Source organism: Sylvia atricapilla, chromosome Z (assembly GCF_009819655.1).
Source record: "Sylvia atricapilla isolate bSylAtr1 chromosome Z, bSylAtr1.pri, whole genome shotgun sequence".
Taxonomy (NCBI): Eukaryota; Metazoa; Chordata; class Aves; order Passeriformes; family Sylviidae; genus Sylvia; species Sylvia atricapilla.
The window spans coordinates 80,481,572-80,504,078 of NC_089174.1; the positions used below are offsets into that span (position 1 = coordinate 80,481,572).

At 37.5% G+C, this 22,507-nt stretch overlaps 1 protein-coding gene across 1 annotated transcript in view; it reads left to right on the forward strand.

Moving 5' to 3' along the window:
• The first annotated feature begins 2,770 nt into the window (after window positions 1-2,770).
• PIK3R1 (phosphoinositide-3-kinase regulatory subunit 1) overlaps window positions 2,771-22,507 on the forward strand; it is a 55,911-nt gene continuing 36,174 nt past the window's right edge. Inside the window, exon 1 of the mRNA XM_066340073.1 lies at window positions 2,771-3,511. Within this exon, the coding sequence (XP_066196170.1) occupies window positions 3,178-3,511 (334 nt within the window). The 5' untranslated portion in view covers window positions 2,771-3,177. The remainder of the gene's footprint in view (window positions 3,512-22,507) is intronic.

The window sequence follows — 22,507 nt, forward strand, 5'->3', positions numbered from 1 at the left end:
TTCTTATCTATCTAACATGGTGTCCAAGCTATATATTTTAGAACCAGTCAGTTTGAGTCAAAATGCCTGAAGTCTGTGTAACTTCAGTTGGAGTGAAGAGAATTTTTTTTTTATACGGGGTCTTAACAAAATACTCTAAGAGGGCATTTTGGATACACTACAGTGTATCCACACTGAGCCAGTGTGGAAAACTGCTCTTTATCCCTGTGTTAGGTCTATCTGCAAGGTTCTTGAACTCTGAGTCTTTGTTCATCCATGAACCTGACGCATAGTAACAATAGAAAAAGGCGTAAATCCAAAAAGTTCAGACTGACTGACTCACAGAAGTGTCTCCAGATAGATGAACCATAGACCAGGGGTCAGATGCTGGGGACTCTGTACTGAGGGTGGTGCTGATAAGTGAGTATGAACAGGTACTGCAGCTCTGAGCCCCAGGGAAACTGGTTCTAAGGAAACTTTGCTGCTACCATAGCTTCATTTATTTTTTTCTAATGTTTTGAGTTTTTGAAATATGCTTTAAATTGTCATAAGCTGTTCTTATGTTACTACAACATTTCTAGTTCTGTATTTTCAAAAGATGCATAACAGGCAGAAGTACTTATTCTAAATACATGGCCATGAAGCTTCTACAATACATTTGATAATAAAAGATCAGAGGAATAGGTCAAGTCGGTTGAATTCTACAGTGTTTAGAAGACTTCGTTGGCTGCCAAAATGCCCATAGGCAGTAGGAGTTAAATAAGTAGTTGTAGCAGAGCACTTGTTGAACCTTCCTTAAAAAGAAAATAAATATTTCAAAGTATTTAAAGTAGTCAAAGTGGTAATTTTCTAGCTGGCTTTGCTGTGTGCATAGTTGGTTTTGATTGGAAACATTTGTATTAATCATAAAACACTTGGATCAAAACTCCTTAAGTGCTTTTTTTTTTATCTTGCTGCATGAAACAGGAGAAATCCAGGCTTTTGTAAAGGCTTCTCTACTATTTAGTTGATACATTGATACTGGTACTTTTTCCCCGGTTTTTGTTGGTAGACTTTTCTCTGTTAGAAGAGGCAAAATTAAGCATCAGTGAAACTTCATGTTAATTGCAAAGTCTGTGATATTTGGTAGCATGAGATAGGCAGCATAGTTTGGTTTTTCAGAAGTGGCTGCAGAAATTTCTGATTAAAACTTTTGTGGGAGCTGGGTGCCTAATTCTCATGGATAGATTTGCAAGTTATTAAAATAAATGCTTGCAAGTTTTTTGAAATGGGAAGTCTAATTCAGGCTCAGATAATTCTTTGCTACAACAAAAACTGTTTGCAAGGGATGATAAGGAAGTTCTTCAAGAACTTAACAAGATTTTCTTATGTGTTCTGTCACGAGAGATGTTGTGCAACGTGCTGCAAGGGACCTGATGGACAGAGGAAGAGCCACATACAAATTAGGGATCACATTCATTCACTGGCACAGGAAGCCCATATGCATTCTTATAAACACTTCTTAGCTTGTCAGTTAGTCATATTTCAAAGGACTTGATGACTGAGACATTAGAAAAAATGGTGTGGAAAAGAGCTGTCAGATGTTCCCTGTTCCAGCCTTGTCTACTGGTGTCCCTTTACAGTGTAAAAAAGGGAGTGTTTCACAATAAAAAGAGCTTTGTATATATTGAGTACATAGTACGCAGTCAATATATTACCTGCTGGTATCACACAACTCTCAGGTCTTTTATTCCGATGTAGTTTAGGACTTTCATGCAGCTTTGAGTAGTTAGTACTTTCTGATTTCCAGTATAGAATTTTAAATTATGATTTGGCTTGTCTTTTTTAAGTAGATGAAAATGAGTAACAGTTGAAATAATGTTTAGAAAGCTTTCACTGTTCTATAGGTCTTCAAGCAACTGTTCTCTAAATAGACTTGGGGTTTAGTTGTGTTTTTTTTTTCTTTTACTTTATGGTTGGGCAACCTTGAGCCAAAAGTTCAGGCCTGTGTTCTCTTGCCTTGAATGTAATTTAAGCATACACCCTGAATACTTTACTCCTTCTTGGGCTGCTTAGGTGGTCTGGGTGTGCCTATTTCAGTTGCTGATTGTTTTTCTAGTATTATATCATAAACACATTAAAAAACATCTGGAAGATGGGGGAGTGGTAAAGCCCCTCTTTAAAAAAGAAAAAGGGGAAATATGGTAGTCATCAAGTAAAAGCTCATTTGAGTCTTTGGTTCTTCTACAGATTGAGAGGACATTTTTCTCCAAAAGGTTTTTGAAATACAGTTTTTAGGGTAGGGGTTGTTGCCCATCTTCACCATTGTCATAAACAGGAGGAGACTGAATACCCCAGTGGTCAATGCTAATTACAGTAAGCTCCTCCTCTGTCCTGACAGACCTTTTGTGGAAAAGAGGTGTGGCTGTCTGGCTTCAGGGAGATAGTATATAAAATCTTGCTGCCAGGTTGGATACTTCACTAGAGGGATAGCTCCAGGGCTTAGCCCTCTCACCCTGAGACTTTTCAGTAGCCATGAGTTACAGAGAAGGCATAATGCCTCATACTGCAGGGGTACAAATTTGGTTCGAGTAATTTGACATATATCCTTTATGAAAATGCAGACTTTAGCAGGAGATAATTTTTGTGCTCTTGCTTGATTTTATTGTTAGCTAGGATTCTTATGTTAGACACAGTCTTTGCCAGGGTTGCAGAAAGCTTAAGTCATAGGTTGAATACAAAGCTCACAATCATCAAGAAAATGCAAAGTGATTTCATCAGATTTCTATTCTCTTTCCAGGAAAAGCATGTGTGCAGAGTTTGGTGGCAGCATATTTAAGGTATGTGGGCAGTCTGTGGCAAACACTTCTGAAGAAAGCGTGACTGGCTGAAGAGTTGGCTGAACTTGTGTATGGAGACACAGAAGCTCCGGCAAGCCCAGGAAAAGAACTGATTGGAAGAGCATTGCTAGAGACAGAAGAATTGGAGCACTTAACTTCTGGAGCAGACAGTGACTAAGAATAAATACATTGGTAAAAACATCAGCAGTGAAAAGGCAGACTGGTGTTTTTTCATTCTCTGTTGGATTTTATTACTTAAGAGACATTTTCGTCATCCCATTTAATTCATCTTGAATTTCTCTGTACATAAAACTATAACTGGACAATTGCATTTTAATACTGTTTAGTAACACTTTTGAATGTTAAATCATTTGCCAAGATGAGTGCTGAGGGATATCAATACAGAGCTTTATATGACTACAAAAAAGAACGAGAAGAAGACATTGACTTGCACTTAGGAGATATATTAACTGTGAATAAAGGTACCTTACTAGCACTTGGATTCAGTGAAGGGGAAGAAGCAAAGCCTGAGGAAATTGGTTGGTTGAATGGCTTTAATGAAACCACAGGAGAGAGGGGGGATTTCCCAGGAACTTATGTAGAATACATTGGAAGGAAAAAAATATCTCCCCCCACTCCAAAGCCTCGTCCTCCTCGGCCTCTACCAGTAGCACCAAGTCCTGCAAGAGCTGAATCAGAGAGTGAGCAACAAGGTCAGTATTCAGAAGGTGCACGGTTTCAGGTATTTTTGTTTCACAGTCTTGTCTGAGTGTACATGTGTGCATATATTCTTTTAGCTGACCTGCTGGTCAGCTTCTTTAGTGTACGGCTCATTTCAGTCAAGTAAGAATTGGTTTTGCATTGTAATATTTAGCTCACACACTTTGTAGTTTCATGTGGTTTGTCTCAGGCACAGAGACCAGTGACTTACTGTGAGGTACCTCTCACAGGTTGGAAAGTGTGTTTATAATTCTCCATGGTGAAAACTTAAGTGGAAAAAGAAGGCCGGTTAACATTTATTTTAGATTTCTAAGAAATTGATGAAGGTGTTTCCTTTTGTGGTTCATCAAGCTCAGTATTGATAAAGTCCTTGGTGAGTCCAATACTATGCCTTCTAAATGTATGTTCTTACCACAAATCTCTTGCTAGCAGCAAAAGATATATTCTAGTCATGGGAGGTTACCTGTGGTATTAAAGGTAAGAATGAATATTTGAAAATGAACAATGAATGATAACAAAGAGAATTTCAGGTTTATCATTTCTGGGGATATGGCATATAGTAGAAAAAGATAGCCTTGTATAAAAAAAGATTCAACAGAGGAAATATCTTCCTAAGTTGCTTTTTAATCTGTATTTGCAACAGTATGTTAGGCACCACTCTGAATTTTATCACAACTCTTCTGTTAAGAGAAGAAACACATCTTCTCTTTTATAGTTGGTAAAGCTTTGGGGTAAAAAAACAAAAAACCTCTTCCTCCAAGTGATTTTGTCTCCTTTACCTACTGACATTCAGACAGTTGGGTTTTACAGATGAATAAGCCAAGTACATTTTAGAATAGACTTTGCAGCCTATGGGAGAAGACTAGAGTGGCTTATACTTCTTTAACTTCTAATACTTCATAAATTCTCTGGGTTTCTAACTTTAGGTAATAAGAGTTGTAGTATGTGATCATGATTTTTGCAGTGACACCATGGTAGTGAATAGTATCACACTGCCTACACAGAAATGTTTGCATCATCACTTGCAAATTTGTGGTATCAGTTTATCAACTTTAATCTCTCTGTGCATATTATAAGTTTATATTCAGCTGTGCTGATATCCAGCAAAGATAAGGGCAGAAATATATAAAAATGTATGTGGCAACCGAAGTAACCTGGCAGAAGCATTTCTAGGTCGGTGGGGACTTAATAAAGAGTGAATCTGCACTGGTTTATATAACAATATTCTGAAGCACTGTAGCAAGTGTTGCCTGTAAGTCTGCAGTGCCTAGATGTCAATCATTGTGGGATGAATTTGAGGGCAGATGAGGATTTTAAGTTATAGTGGCATAGTACAGAGGGTAGTGGCGTTTTAAGTTATATTGTCCCTATCTCTGAAGTCCTTGAACTCTTAATTGCTAGTCATTAGAGCATCATGTTTTCTCTTTCATTAGCTTAGTTCTGAAAATGGAGTATCTCCTTTGAAAAGAAAAACTGTTGCATGTTTGATCCTTGTATTGGGTATTAATGTGTGCTCCTCAGGTGACACTGACTCTTAACCCACCTGTGGAGACAGTTGTCACCGTTCTGTGCAGCTGCAGAATAAATATGCCTCTTGGGATAGACATCTCAATGCTGACAGGTCGTTTTGAGCAGCAGAGAATGGAAAGAAAATCCCGTTCTTTACGTGTGCATGCTTTGGTGAAGCAACCAGCGTCCCGACTTTGATGTTTATTGGTTTGAAAAGTAGCACTTTGTAACTTTGGTTTCAGTACTCATGCTTGCTCCATGCTGTGAGCTGGCCACAGCTCTGCGCTGGGAAGTCCTGGTGTTAATCTTGCTGTTTCCAAGCCTTCCCCAGGACTGTGTTTGTAACAGGCATTTGTGGGAGTTTCCACTGCTGGGAGTAACTTTGGGAAATCCTGCTGCGGATTTGGGGTACTCTGCATATTTTTGACCTCCCATGTGAGGCTTATTGCCTTTAGAGAAAGTACTATTTAAATGCAATGGATTTATTTTTAATACTGTGGAACTGTGGGAATTGGAAGCAAGAAAGCGTTCTGATTTAACTGGGAATCTTCATCTCAAACTCTGTATGCATAATCCTGCTGTGCTCTAAAATGTTTAAGAATCAGCTTGCAGTCCAACCTTGTTTCCTCTTGATAAAAAAAATAAAATAAAATAAAAAAAAAAAAGGTTACCATAGCTGGTTTTGAATTAAAGATTTTAAGCTTCATATAAGAGGCTAGACACCTCCATAATGCCCTAAGACCACGGATTAGACCATCCTGAACAGAAATTTAAACATCAGGCTTAATTACTGTTAAAATAAAGTATCCTTTGCTAAAAGAAATTATAAGGAGAAGTAATTATAAGTAATCTCTTAACAGATCTTTTCTCTCTTATAAGAGATCTAAGGCAGAGAGTACTTTGAATCTTAGAAATTAATTTGGAAATGTTGTACTGAAAGAGGATTATAAAAATCAGAATGAAGGTGAAGTTTTAAAGTTAGCAGGATGCCACAAAAACTAGGGTAAAACCAGAGGTGAAGGCAGAAATGTAGTTCAGATAGAGGGCAATGTAGCAATATACGTTTGACTTCCAGGTGTCTTCACTATATTTGTGGATGTCATTTGGGGCAGGGAATAGTACAGTTAACATTGTCCAGCAGCCAATGGAATGGGCAGTAGGCCAAAAGATTCTTCCCAGGATGATACTTCTCTCTACACCCTTAGAGTGTATTTCAAATAAATTAATGTGTAGTGTGAAATTTGCCTGACCAAAAGCATTCAAGTTTATATTTTCACTAGTTGATGAATTGAAAGTACTGTGGATTAAAATGACAAATTAATGGGGAGCTGTAATTTAAGACTTCTTAAATATACCTCATTTACTTGTAATCTGTATACTTTTTTAATTCTTTAAAGAGTCTATTCTGTATGTACACCTGTTGCATATATGTTGAATCAGAAACTTGAGATTTCAAAGAATATATATGCATAATCAAAGAAGTTACTTCAATTTTTATTTTTTTTAAAAAAAAACACTGTTTAATATTCTCAATACTCTTCAATACTTAATTATTCACTCTGAATGTTTTTTTTCCTTGGCTTTATTAAGCCTGATCACTTGCTCATCAATGTCCCAATTGTTTTGTATTAGATCTAATTTGGAGTATTTAGGCAAAATGCTGCTCGTACTCACACTGGTGTATTATTCATACACAAATAATCACAGACATCTGAACACACTTTGCACTCAGTGAGGCTGGAGACATGAGCAGAGCTGCTCATCAGGCCCTTGTCTTATACAGTCTTACTTAGAAACAAGGAGCTTCCTAAATGTTAAAAGCCAGTCTGGAAACAAAATCCCCCTTTGCTGGTGGTTTTAAATTCCATTAAAACACTTAAATAAGTCACGAATAAAATAAAAATATGGGGAAAGATTTAAGTTTCTAGAACCATTGGTTAAGACAAGAATTGGCATTCCTTGACTGAAATTTTAGGACTGTTACATTTTGCCTGTCTTCCCCTTATCTTTGTCAATAAAGAACTAGGTTTGGTCTGATTTTGTGGGGATTTTTTTTTAATTGCATTTGAAAGGATGTGAAAATAAAAGAGAAACAAAAGCCTCAAGAAGTCTCTAGCACCTTCCAGTTTCAGGCCTGATGCATATCAGAGCTATGGCAAAGCAGGTGTAATTCCTCTCTGTCGTGAGGTTCCAAGTGGCCCAACCTGCCACATTTTTTTTTCCTACCAGACAAGGGTGCCTGGTTGCAGCTGGGAGGATTGAGGTACTTGAAACAGTGGAGACGCACCATAGGGTCATCTTTATTCCCCCCATTAGACATCTGAAACTTACGTGAAGCAGTAAAAATTTTACATTTACATTATGACTAGAGGTTTTTTCTCTTGGAATGATTTTTTTTTTTAAATAATTGAAGCTGCATTAGGCTGGTTCCTCTTGCTCATCCTGGTTTTCCTCAGCTCTTTGCAAATGAAAAGTGCATAAGTTGTACAAAGTCCAGATACAATTTGCAAATGTTCATTCAGCTCATCTGATACGACCGCATGCATTTAGAGTTGATTCATATACTATCATTTCCCTACCTGGTTTGTGCAGCCTGATCTTAGGCAGACTTTGGTGCATAAAGCTTTGATTGATGGACTGAAATACTTTCAGATTAAACTTGGAATGCTAAATTCTCACTTTGAAATGAAGATCATATTGCAGAAGTGCAGACCAGAACTTTATATGAATAATTTGTCTGTTTTGATGTTTTGACGCTTCTTGCAACTTCCTGTGAAACTTAAAAGGGCTGTTCATGTTGACACTTTGTACTATTTCAGCTGATTTTGTGCCTAAAAATAATCTGAAGCTCTTCCTTCTTGGGATGAAGCTATAAAACAGATTTGATTTTTTTTTTTAAGAAAAAGCCCAAACTTTTTTTCACTCTTCTAGAACAGATACAGATCAGCAAGTTACACAAAGATAATGGCACGGAACATTTGGAAACTCTTTCCTTTCACCAACCAGGTTATGCAATATCTGACAGAGATCCAAACTGAAAGAGGGCATAAAACCATTTGTGCATGGTTTAACTGTATGTGTTGTAGGATTTTTTTTTTAATAAAGCCAGTGTAGCAATCCATTTGAGAAAATTATTTACATTTGTGTATTGAGAGACATAAGAGTGAGTGAAATGCAGCAAACCTGGAGCCTCCATTGGGAAGGAAATAGTCATCTTGCCTGATTTAGGCAAATGGAAAAAGGAAATTATGGGATGAAATGATGAGTCAGTATCTCATGACAAATACCAATGGTAAATATATTTACCATTCAAGCCAGAGCCCTTGAATTCTTTCTTTTTAGAACCAGTTTGAGTATAAGCCTTTTGCCCTGCTGCAGTTGTCAGAACTACATTGCAGTCATAAATTTTCATGTCAGTTGGGTTTGACTTGCACTGAGAAATGGGGCAAGTTCCTAGAATAAAGCCTTGCTGGCTGCTTGTGATCACATTTCTAGGAAAATTTCTAGCTGCCAGGTAAGTGCGTGCGTCTGAAAACAGAGTCCTGGCCACCTGCTTTAACACTGATGATTGCAAAGATTTTTGCAAGCTCCACTGAGGTGAAATAGAGCTTTTTTTTTTTTTTTTTCCACAGTGATAGCATCAGGGTTGATAATAACTAAGAAAGCCTTTGTGAGCACCACAGGAAGCACAGGGATAGGCTTTGCCAGTGCGAGTACGAACTGCACGTGGAGAGAGGCTCTGGGCGAGCTCATGGCTGATGCCTGGCCCCACCTGCTGGTGCGGGAGGAAGGAAGCAGGAAGGGAGGAAGGACCTTTAAGCCTAGCATCTTACATGTTGTGTTTTAATCCTCACAGGATAAAAATTAAAGAGAGAAGTTTATAAAATAATACTTTAATTGAACAATTCGTATTCCTGTGAAAACTGTATCGCTTGGGGCACACAGAACCCTCTTTTAATCCTCAAAGGTGGCCTTAGATGGAAGAGGCTTGTGTGACTAAAATCAATCTAACTAATAAAAAATAATGCCTTTTTTTACACTACATTTAATTTTGCATTAAAAGGCTGAAAGAATAAGACGGTCCTACTTTGATGCTGTAAGAAATATTTGACTGTCTTGTATCATACTGATTTTAATATGTTTTCTACGATTATGACAATGGCACTTACTTTGAGTGGCTTTGCTTACCTTTGCTTAGCCTTCTGTTACTCTGATTTAGTCTGCTAATACTTTGTACTGACATGAAAGCTAGGGCAGATGTAAAGCATGGCAAAGGTGAATTAGCCTACACCTCTCATTGGAGTTATCTTAGTCTAGTCGCGTAGCTGTGATCCAGGAACATCTGAAAAAAACCTTCAGTGGTTAGCAAATAGTTCTTACTTAGGCTTGCATGTGATAACATCAGTTTGTGAGTTTCAGCAATACGTGGTACTAAGTGTTTGCCAAGAATGGGTCATTCTGCACCCTGAGCAAATAACTGTGCCCACTTAAATAGTTGTGTGATGCCATACATGCATCGAGATTTTCTTGTGTGAAAGAACACAGGTCTGTAACTGCAGCTGGCCGCGCACTGTTTCACATCTGCGTCTTACTCCCGATCCTCTCTCCATGATAAACGTCCATGAAATCAATCTGAAGGCTAGAATACAAAGAACTTCTTTATTTTCATAGCTAAGAATGACAAAGGGAATGACATGATATTAAAGACATGCTTATTTTAACTGGAGAAGGGTATTAAGTCCTGAGAATACTTTGGTGAGAATCTAAGTACTTGAGAGAACTTTGAGAGAATTTCTGGCTTAAAAAAAAAAAAAAGTAGTAAGTCTGGTTAATAGTTGCTAACTTTTATTCATGCTTTCAGCAAAATACATGTCTAAAATGCAATTCTATTTTGTGATGGTTTCATTAAAGAAGACAATTGTGTAGATTCTTTTGTTGGGGTTTTGGTTTTTCTTTGTTTTCTTTTTTTCCACTCTGTTGTATAAATGCCTACATCCTTAGACATTGCCTAAAATCTTTTCATAAAGTATTAGCAGGTGTAACCTTTTGTACTAACGTGACTTTTTTTTCAGTCTTTCATAAATACTGTATACAGTCCACAAGAATAGCATCCAAATCTTGTTCTTTATTTTCACATGTTGACCCACTTTATAAAATAGTTTGCATATAAGACACCATTAAAAAATTATATTTAAGCTGATGGCTTTTCAGGTAACAAGATCCTCAAGGCAGGTTTTCAAAAACACACTACTGCTCTGATCCAGGGAAAGATGTGATTGCATATGGTTTCTACACTTCAAAAATGTCTTTTGAGACTATCTTATACTTCAAAACTACTATGTAAATCATTACATGAATGATGAAAAACGTTTTTAACAGTTCAGTTAGCTGTCAGACAATTTTCTTGTACAATCCACTAGGTCTGCTTGTGTATGCTCCTCATCATTTGCTATGTTAGAACATTACTCAGAGGTCAGTATCTGAGATAATTTAGGCACTGGAGATTGTGGATGTTGAGGGCAAGAATCGAGAACTGCCTTTGGTAGGTCTAAACATACCAGTTTCCATCTGTGCTGGCAAATCACTTGGTGGCATCTGAGAGGGGAAGATGCTCCTGCAGAAAGGAGACCTCTTGCAGGAATAGCAGTTACTTTGAGTCCATTCAGGTTCAAGAACATCTTGAGCAATTATTGTATCTTTTCAGTAAAATAGATGATGCTGATTTTTCTCTGTGGGGTTTTTGCCTTTTTTGTTGTTGTTGTTTTTTTTTTTTTTTGTTTTTTGTTTTTAGTGTCTATGTGTTAGAAAAACAAAGTTAACTCTGCTTTCCTTGAATGTTTTGATGCTACCTTAACAAACACTAAAGCTGTAAAGGTAGTGGCAAAAAAGCTAAACTATTCCATTCAAGCACATTAGACTGGTATAATTCAAGTGGTCTCTACCTTGCTGTTTTTCCTCCATGGGGTTGCATTTGTTGGATGCAGCATGTTTGAACACTCCGGTTCCAAATCCTCCTGCTTACCACCTGGGAAGGAAGGAAGACTAGTGCAACCTGAGATCTGTAGTCTGAGAGGGAATGCACCTCTGAGCTGGTTTTTTTCTGGGATAGAATTACCATGACAACCTAACAAGAGTCATGGCTGCACCAGGTTTGTATGTCTTGTTTACAGATATAGCAGTGGAATTTATTTGTTTGGGTTAGGAGAGAAAACTTAAATACTATCACCTAATTTCTTCCAAGATCTCTTCATCCTGCTTGGCTAACGTTGGTAGATAGCAGATAGGGATGAAGGACTATTCTTGGCAAAGGAATTTTTGAATGGTGCACTGCAAATCAGTTAAGCATGTTACAGCTTCTCCAGCAGTCTCTCTCAAAGAGGAGCCTCTTTGTTTGTGAGGCTACTTTTTTATTTCCAAGTCTTCTTCCTCAACTCTTTTTTGCTGGAGGTAGATGAAAGCACTTAAATTAGGGAATTAATGAAAGAAACCACTAATTGTGCATCATGATAGATAAGGCTGCACAGCTGTATCTGGTTTCATTATCTCTCTATCCAGGAACATTCCAGAAATAAGCAGTTAAGGGGAAAAATTGTCAGTCTTTTTCCTATTTGCACATGGTGTTCAACACTGTGAGCACACATTCCAGTTCTATAGTGCTATTTTTTCATGCAAATTTCATTGCAATTTTTCATGTGCTGTGCTTGGATGGAGACAGGAGAATGTCTGTGGTGTTTTTGACCTTATCCTTGAATTGTCTCCTTGCCAAGACACAGCTGCTTGGCACAGGTGAGGAGTGACAGAGACTGTGGCAAAACCCTCATAATTTCCTGCTTTGCTCCTAGCTGACTGGCACATGCATGAGAGACATCTGCCCTGATGTGCTCTGCGAAGAGCTGTGAGGTGCCAGGACACCATGGGTGCATGGGTCTCCTGTGACAGCTTATTTTAGGTACTTAGGAGTAAAATCTGTACAGATGTTAAAGTACAATTTAGAATATATTCTGGCCAATTCAGATCTATGCAATTGTTCTGAAGCCAGAATAGTGTAGCTAGTCAGTAGCCTAAATAAGCTATTTTCTTAATAAGAAAAAGATTTAGGGAGGCCTTTTGCCCCAGTGCAAGCCAGCTCTAGGCATAAAAGGTTTTCTAATCATCCTTGTAATCTGGCCTGGCCAACTGATAAAATTTTAAGGAACACATTCTAAACAGCAAGTAGCAAAAAGTTCTTCTGAAATAACAGAAAATAGGACTTCTATTCATTGAATGGGGGCTTCTTAAGGGCACAGAGTGATGAACGTTTGAATTTTCTTTGCTGTATTTATAGTTCATTACTTTTGCTTGAAAGATTAGCATGCATTCCCTGCAACTTTCATGTTTTTCTGACTTCATCTTGGGTCAAACTTAGTGCTTATAATTCTAAATACTTTCTGGTAGCCTGTGTAAACTTCAGCCCCCTACATGAAATAGGGGATTTTCACAGTCCCATTATTGTCAGGATTGTCTGGGGGGATAATGTTAAAGCACTGGTTGAACAATGTATACTACTGAGCAGCTAGTATAAAAAACTTGCTTCTTGGCAAGTTGAAAGTCTTGTCAACTTTTGATATTACAACCTTCACTGGAAAAGCTGGTGGGCTGCTGCTGCCCTCCAGAGTGATTTAGGATGCAGGATTTCGAGTTGCATGAACACTTCAGCAAAAAAGGGGAAGACAGTTACCAACTGTTATGCTTTTTCTCCAGATGTTTCCTCTAAGACAAATATATAGGGGTTTATTATGACACAGTAAGAACATGCCAATTAGATGAGAATGGTTGTTTTGTTGGGGGTTTTTGTGTGGGATTTTTGGGGTTTTTTTTAGTTCTCAATGTCTGTTTGAGCTAAATAGCCAGTCAATCAAATACAGTGGTAAATTGTCTTGTAGTTTGGATGGAACATGCCTGTGCTTGTTAATGTGAGCTGCTCTCTTCTAAACAGAGCATTAAAATCCTTTCTTCAAAATCCTTTTGGATGCAAACTAAAAATAAAATTATTTTAAAGTACTGATGTTCTTGAAAATATTATATGTGATTGAGGGTTTTTTCCTTGACTTCAAAGACTTGTTCATACAAGAAGCCATAGGTTGCTATTCTGCTTTCCCTTAAACTGATGGCAAAACCCATCTCGGCTTCAGAAGGAGAAGGTTCAGATCTCTAATCAAGATTTAGCAGCATTGGCAAAAATCCCATAGTTCTTACTTTTAGTTCTGTTAGGCAAAATTCCCAATGTCTTTAGAGTTTGGAGCACAAATCTTAGCTCTTTTTGGAAGAGGTTCCAGTATACCAGAATCATGGAATATGAATGTGCATGAAACACTGCACCATAAAAGCTGATATAAAGAACATTCTGACTGTCCTTTCATAAATTTTGAATACAAGTAAGGGAAACTCTGTTGTGAGCATCTCTTCTGAGGTCCTGGGCTAATGCAGGGCTTGTAATTTCACCCTGTTATTCCTGTTTTGAGCTCATGACTTCTAGATTAATTTAAAGCCTGTTAGTAATTAGTCCAAAATGTTTTCTTTAGTATGCATTTAGTGTAGATTACTTAACTTTTTATCCCTTTAATGTCCATTATGTGGTAAGAATTGTGAATTTAGTAGCAAAATGTTTTCATTTGGGAAACTACATATATTTAATTCTATTTGGTGATGGCAGTATAAAAATTACTTTCACAAAGTTATTTTCTTTCAATATATTCCGAACTCTTCACTGATACACGTTAAAATTTGCTCTAGGCTGATAGATACTTTGGCAGGGTTGATGTTTTCCTTAACCTGTTTGGGTAACTAATGTAACGGTAATAGGGGTTTCTTATAATTGAGGAAGTGATATGGTGGCAGTTTTATTTGTATATTCTGTTACTGTAACAAATTATTATATTTAAAATAAATAACAGAAATAAACAGAGTTTTATCACCTTGATGTATGTGTATATAGACAATGAACTGCACACTACAGTAGAAGAACATTAAGGTTTCAAAACTGCATCTAAAACTTGTGTTTATACATATAAGTACAACTTCTTTCAGTGTATGCCATCAGATACAATTTTTTAGTGATACAATTGTCCCACAATTTTTCTCACTTATTCTTGCTTTGTTTTTTTCAAGGTCTTTACTGAATTAAAATTCCTTCATTCAGGTTGATCAGTTTGTGGTTTTAGGCCACCTGTTCTTCACAGCCTTCAGCCTTCTGTCTGGAAATAGGTTTTTCCATTGATACTTCTGCTCTTTCCAGTGACATGCCTAATTAGTATTTCATAGAATTTAATAATGACAACTACCAGGTCATCTTTAGGACACTGTTGTAAGCAAAGGTGCTATCATGGTTCCTGTAAGGAATGAGGTAAACAAAACAGACGAAAATGAAATGAAAAAAAAACCCAAAACAACAACCAAACAAACCTCCTGCTTTGAGATAGTTTGAGGTTAATCTCTTTGTCATAGAAGGGCCATATAGATTTCGCTTCAAAAAGGTGAACCTGGGTAGTAACTCTTAAAAACCCTTAACATACAAGAACCTTAGCAGTTACATTTCATTGTGATGACTAAAACCAGGAACCAGAAATGCATTAGGTTTGACTCTGTAAATCTTTATTTGTCCCAAGGAGTGAGTACCATTTTCTCATTCCTTGGCTGGCTTCAGTTACTGTGTACAGGATGTCAAAACAATTCCTTGCAGAACAAATCTTCCTGGCATACCTCTTGCTGCACCAGCTGGAATCCAAATATAAGCATCAAATTCAAAAGAATTACTAGAATGTGAGTGCACAGATTCAACAAAAATGGTAACATAATTTAGTGTTAGCTTACTTATTTAATGATTTTTTGCTAATCCAGAGCTTCAAATTTTCAGTACTTTGTTTTACACGTAAAACATGTCTCTCAATAGAATGTTTCAATGACGTGTTTTAAGCACCTCTTACTTCAGGTTTTTATGGTGCATCTCTTATAAGTTTTGAGAGGTTTTTTGTTGTATCATAGTCATGATTCACAATCCAGGAATTTTTTCAAATGGTGACATTACATAGTAAATTACCATTCTTGAAACTCAATTACTCAATTTTTATTTTTCTAATACTAATCAATCACTTGCTTCCTTGAAAGATGCTTTTGCTCCCATCTTTATCTTGCCATGTAGTAAACTGCAACCTTACTTAATCAAGAGTTTGGTGGTGCAATTTCATCCTAGTATGACAAAGTTCAAGGTTTTTCCTGGGTTACTCTGTTGGTAGCATCATACATTAGATTCTTCTTTCAGGAAACACTAGTTTAGAAAGTGGAAGTCAAGACATCAAGTGTAGATGATAGATGAGTAATGGGGGAGGTATGAAAAATACTCTTGACACCTGGCATGATTATTCATTAACTTTCCAGACACACTAGAAACGTGGAAAGAGTGTTCTGCCACGGAGGAATCTGTGCTGTCTTGCAGGCGACCTCTCTGCCAAATTGGAAAAATTGAAGGATATACTTACTGCATATGAAGTTTTCTGCACAACCTTTGTGTTTTTAAGTTTTTCGTTTTTCATATCTTTAGATGTTAATATGGAAATTCCAGGGTCGTTGGGCTTGAGTGTGCAAACAAGACACAGAACTCTGGAGAATCGTGGCATTTGATCTTTGAAAACTATGTATGAACGCATGCTCCTATGAAAATCCCAGATTGCAAAAATCATTTGTAGTGGGCTAGAGAGGTATTTGACAGATTATGTGCAAGTACATACATGTGTTTTTCATTATTTGATTGCCTTAGGAGACTGGTGTTTAAGTTGGCAGATCTACTTACTAAAAGCAAAGCTCTTTGGCTGGCAGGATTACAGAATGCCTGAAGGAGAGAGTCCAAATGCTGAGAGCAAGAGAGAGGGAACGTGTAATGTGCAGAAAGGGGAAGCTATAAAGCCAGCAGGAAAAAATAGACTTGAGTATGGTTCTAATTTGTTCTATTGGGTTCAAGTTGATGGCCTTGCAGAAGTAAAAGCATGAAAAATCTCTTATTTCTGTATCAAGTAAATGTTCTGGGAAATACTGTAGTTTTTATCATGTTAAGTATTATATGGTTATCTATTTGCAGCTTGTCAGAAATCTTTAATCCATGCTTATTTTCTGACTCAAATTTTTTTAAAAGCACAGCTTGTTTTGAATGTTTACAGAGCACTGTCAGACTGTGACATAAGTGGCCAATATGATAGGCTCTGAAACTTTGTTCTTGTCTTTATTAGCACCACTCAAAACTACACTGTTGCCTCCCAGTACATGTTAAATTTCTGCAGTTAATTTTGTGATATGTAATTTGTAGCTATTCTTGGGGGAAAAAAAAAAATCCCAGCCCAGCCTTTATACATACAAGTTTAAAACAAAACCATCCTGCAATGTTTTGGAATCAGCAGACAAAGAAGTTGAGTACGTGTATCTAGAGTAGTCTACACTTGTGGCCTTGCACTTTATTGACGACTTCCTTCTCAACCTCAGGCAACACAGATTGGCATTTTCACTTTGTCCTTTGCATTGTTCACTCCTAGCTGAATACCTCTATAGAACAACCAGCCACCTTGCTCTGTCTCTTAAGACTTTTCAGTCTGAGAGCAAGGTTTGAAATGTGGGAAGCTGATAGGTGAAAAGCAGACACATGTACTGAAACAAGAAAAAGAGAAGCAGAAGGGCTTGCTCCCCTGAGAGATCAAGAACTGTGCTATTGAAAAAACCCAAACCACTAAAAACAAAAATAAAAGGGAATTTCCCTTTAAATATGGCCACAGTTTAGATGATTGCTCATACTGATATGTCTAAATTATTTTAGAGGCTACTAGTGGCACATTTACCATGAAAGACTAGAATCCTTTGAGAGGTGGCAAGTCCTGCAGTAAATAGGTACCTGGTGGTAGCACAGCAGAGCTTAGGTGAGTTAGACCAGCTGTCTGCTGCATCTGCCATTTTTGAGGAGCTTTATCTTGTAAAATCCTCAGTAAAGTTCTCTGAAGTTGCCACATCTGAGCTATTTAGGAGACAAGTTTTTCCAGCTTCATGCAAGCAGTTCATGGGAACTATGCTTAAAAACAAGGAGTCATATGTGTTTTAGAAAAATCAGGTCAGTTTAAAATTAATGTATTATTCTTTCTCCTGTTCTCAGCAGGGAACTGGTTCTTTTGGAATGCTTTCCATCTGGGAGTCAAGTGAGATACCCTTTTTCCTTCTAGCATGAACAACATTTAAATAAATAGATAAATTAATAAATACATAAATACATACATACATTTGAAATGGCAAATGAAATGAGGAGAAGTTGTTCCCTTCTGCTAGGGCCAAATAAAGGTAACTGGTTCTTTCTTCTGGCCAAGATGACCAAGTGATTCCTCTGGGGCACAATAACAAAACAACCATAAATGTAAGACTTCCTTTCTTTTTTTTCTCTCTCTCTCTTCCACTCAACCCTTGCACCACCCCACTACCAGTAGGATAGCAGGAAAACAACCAGAATATACCTGGCATTTTGACAGAATAGTCAATTCTCAGTCCTTGCTGGCCAGTTTGGAGGAAGGCTTACTCTAGTCAGCCCACAGCCTTTCAGCCTCTCAATCCCCCACCCATTTCTTAGTGAGTCATAGCCAGAAGGCCTTTACACGTTTGATCACATCTTGTGCAAGTCAGGAATGTATTTTTACTCCATTTTTGCATCCTATAAGCAACGTTCCAAGTCAACTGAGCGATTGTTGCTTTAATCTCTGTACCTATGTGGAAATTGAGATTAGATAGATAGATAGAGCCACTGTATTTTCAGATATGGATGGGTTAGAAGACCGGCTAACTTTCTTAGCAGGAGCAGGATAGTGGAAGAAACTGATTTGGGTGTTTTATGTGTGTGACTTCTACAAGATCTGTATACTAATAGCACTTAAATATTCAAGACATTAGTTTTTCTTGTCATTCTCACGTGTACACTTAGTAGTCCTCTAAGTTCAGAGACAGCATTAATATTGTTATCCATGAATTTTCTACAAGGAAGTTGGAGAATGTTTACAGCACCTTCTGCCGTGCTGGAGTAGGTCAATGTAGGGCAGCTGCTGAGTAGCAGAAGTAATGAATGGAAGCAGTGAATCAGAATATTTCTTGCTCATCTCTTGGATCTTTGTAGAGGACCTAAAAAGAGCTTCTGCCTCCCTCATTTGTTCCATGAAAGAGCTGTTTTTATTTGATTCACCTGAGCTAAAGATCATAGGGAACATGTTGTCACTTCTTAACCAGATTTATGTTTTTTTCTAGTTTTGCACTTCTGTAGCTTACACCTTTGAAAATCACTTACAGAATATTTCTTCCAGTTATTTCATCTGATTCTGCTCAGTCCCACTCCTTTAAAATACACCACTGGTTTTCAAGGGAGAGACATTTTTCTTTGTTTTAGACCACAAGACACACTAACACCATAAGGCTGAAAAAGGATTTCTTGGATGTGAAGCGTTTGGGTTTTCTTAGAGAGGCTTTGTCTCTTGCTTTTGGTCTCTTTGGAAATGAATGCTCCCACTACAGACTGAAATCCTTTTCCATAACCTTCTTACCCTGACTTCAGTTAGTCTTTGGCTTGTAGGCAGTGATGTAAAAACACAGCCAGTTTTTCATGAGCACCATCTTTGCTGCCATTTTCAATTTTCCAATTTGGCAGTTAGAGTTAATTAACCAGTTTGGACCCTGACGGCTTTGTAAAGGTTTGTGAAATTTCATTCATCACCTAAAGTGCTAAGGTCTGAATCAAAGCTACTCAGCAGTGGAGTGTGAACAAGCAATGATTTATGAGAGATCTTTAGGTTCAGGCATTGAGTACATGTACTTGATATTGCAATGCATCCTTTTTGTTTAGGATCTTGGTAGTTTGAAATATATTGGAATAAGAAAATAACACTGATATTGCTTTGCAGATAAATCTCTACAGGAGTATGATATGCATCAAGTAATGTTACTGCTTATAGTCTTAGAGTTTTCTTCTTCATTTGAAGGTCAAGAGGATGGTGGAATTACCTCTCCGTAGATTCACTCCAGGATTTTCCTAATAATATTGTTTATGTATCTGTGTCAGATCACCCCATGATTTAATGGCTGTTAGGATTAACCCAGTTTTACTTTCTTATAAGACTGCTTTCAGCATTGGCGTATTCTTGTTGCTACAGCTACGGCTCTAAGCTTTTTTTTTTTCTTTTTTTTTTTTTTTTAGGGGAGGAAACATATTTGATTTGATTTGAAACCCATTAGGTTTTTGAATAAAAGTCATGGTGCTGGAGAGCTGTTGGCATTGTTTGCATTTTTTTTCTGGGTGACTGCTATGCACTCATTATTTTTAACTTTCTGTGTACTTACAAATGTTTCCCATAATTCCCAAAAGATGAAGGAGCAGTGTTGACTTTTATCTGTCAGCAGCTTCTGCCAGTTCTTTTATGTAAATCTTCCAGATCTAAACAACTTGACTTCTCAAGCATTGTAATACACATTATCTTTTTCTTGCAGTTGTGAAGAGCCTATTCTTTTCTTCTAGATTTGTTGTCTGTGGATAGCTTGACAGGGATTTGTTTGCATTCTCCTCCCATTAGTTTCTCTACAGCAAAAAGGTAACAAAATAAAACATTCTTTTGGAGCAAAAGAACATACTGCCCTGAATTTTTATGTATTATGATTATTGACTAGAAAGAGAATGCTTTAAGTGTGCTTCTCAAGCAGAGATACTATCACAAACCAGTGATGGCCTTGCATAAGAAACTTTATGTTACTGGAAAATAGGAGCAGCAATAAGGAACAAGGATCCTTTAGAAATGGGACATGTCGTTCTCAACAATGTTACAGTGACTGTGGTGCCTCACAGCAAAGGTTCATCCTCAGTCCTGTCTTGGTTACAAAGTGCAGACGCTACTGGAGCACAGTTTTGAACTGTCACCATTTATATGTTGAAAAGAAATTGATGTTAGTAATCGTTGTAGGATAGCACCAGACTACTCAGAAGGAAATACATGAATTTAAATTAAAATGGTCCTAGCACATGAACTTGCTCTATCTCTGAATTTTATCTGATAGAGGTCATTGAAGTAATCTAGCCTTCTACTGGTTGACCAGAACTAAAATTTTCAAGTGCCTCTTGAGATGGACCTCAGCATTCCTTCCCTTAAAAGATAGGCAGCTACCTCTCTCCTATGTGTCAAATGTTTCCAGGAAAAACCAAATTGGTATTTCCTCTCCCAGTTGCTAAGAAGAACTCAAGAAAAAATTGTGGACCAAAGTGCTTTTACATGGGAAGCCATTCTGAGATGACGTGATAGAGAATTCAAGTTTGAAGAGGAAAACAGGAGTATATAAGCCTACTGCATGACCAGGTGTGCTTGTACAGTCTAGATAATATTCCAGATACTGAATTACTCAGTTTGTCAGTTGAGTTTTATCCCTTGAGAGCTCTGGTCTTTGTGTACTGAAATGGGCCTTGTAATTTCATGGGGAAATTCTATGTCATTGTATGAAAAGAGGTGAAAGCAAGAACTGAAATTGCACATGCAGCCTTAGTTCTTTGTGGTCTTAAATTTTAAGTGCTTGACTTTGGTGGTGGTGTTGATGCTCTTACAATATAGTTTTGTTAATAGTGCTCGTGTAGTATAGCAGGTGTCAGATGGAGCTTTCCTGCTCATTCCTTGTAGAGTGACTGTAGCAAAAGTACCATGTAAATATATTAATTTACATCTAGTCACTTTATAATAAATTACATTTTTAGTGTATTTTCACTCTTGTTTTATTTTAAAAAAAGTCACGAGTGCAGAAGTTAATAGAAATCATGGCATAAATAAGTTAATAGAAATCATGGCATAAATATCCCTGGGAATGATGAGGTAGTTTGTGGGAAGGCAGCTGGCACCAGTTCTAAGGGAATGCTTAGTTAATCATAATACTAGTAAAGGAAGTTTTGTTTAGAGGACTATCAAGATTTTGTCTAATAAGGACCACGACTAAAATCTGGATGTTTTATGGCAATAATAACACTGAAGCACCAGGAACTTGATAAGTAAGTCACAAGATGCAGCTGCCAGTGGAATGTGCTGTTTGTCCTCATGCCAGCACTATCCACACTACACTTGAACATTCAGTGTTATGTATTTCCCTTCTTGATAATATGTATGGTTTCATGTCAAACCATTGCCAGAAGCTGAAATTGTCATCTAGTGTCTCTGAGGACAACTGAGCAGGCTGAGTTACTCAAATTCCTGCAGTTCTCAGCTCTTTTCTAGTCCTGGAACAACAATCCTGAAGGAAGAGGAGGGAATATAACAAGCCTCGCTTCATGAAAAAAGGCAGTTTTGCACTTTTTTGGTTCAGCTACTTGGTTGACCCTATCCTGTTCCTTCCTTTCTGTTGTCTCTGTCATCATCTTGCATGTGATGATGCAGTAATTTGGTACCTACATCACAGCTTACCTCTCATCTTCTAATATCTTTCTGACTGAAAACTGCTGGCAGGGAACTTGCAGATGTCAACAAGACATGAAAAACAGGTGTTGGCTTATTAAATATTTTTTTCTCTGTCGTTGGAATCATGCACTGAAATCCATGCTGGCTTGTTCTATTTAGAGACATTAACCTGTCCTTCCATTTAAAGTGATGCTGGTAGGGAACGTGAGAACACTTCTACTGCTGTTCTTCTGCATGTCACACAGGGCTTGGATGATCCCTGAGAGTGAAGGGTGAGAAAGAATTACTTGCCAGTCTGCCACGCCTGAGAAAAGCATGGGAAGCCTCAGGCTGTGCCAGTGCTCCAGACCATGTGAAGGAGGTGATATGTGCCTCTCCTGGAAGTCAGCAGTGTCAAAGTCTCAGTGCTAGCCTGCTTGGGTTTCAGGTCCAGCTATCTCTATCCTGACCCACACTCTGTTCTCCTCAGCTTTTCAAGTGCATTCTCTACTTAGAGGCAAAAAGACATCTTTTAGTACATTCTTTCTTATTTCATTCTTTATCTCACACATCCTTGAAAGAAGAGTTGAATAAGCAGGTGGTTTTCCCATCTCTTCCTTGCTTTTTGGGGAAGGGAGTTTATTTTGCAGAACTATGCATTATATATTGCATTATAATGCGTGTACTTCATGCCAGAACATTTTACTTAGTTAAATTTTTTTCCTCAGTATAGTACTGCTCATGTTTTCCAATGATGCTAATAATAGATGTAAATAGCTGCAGCCATTAAATTCAATTGTTTGGAAAAAGAGTATTGCAAAAGCTCACCCATAGAGGGAAGCAGAATACTGTCTTAACTACAGGCTGCTTTTTAAAAATTATCTATGCTTCAGATGAAGCCAACAAAGAACATCTGTTGTCTTAATTATAGCTTCTATTTCTAAGAAGTATGTTCTGTAGCAGATGAGAAAAGTGTCTGACAGCTCATAATTCATAAAGTTATTGAGGTTTAATCTGATAGAATATTATGTACAG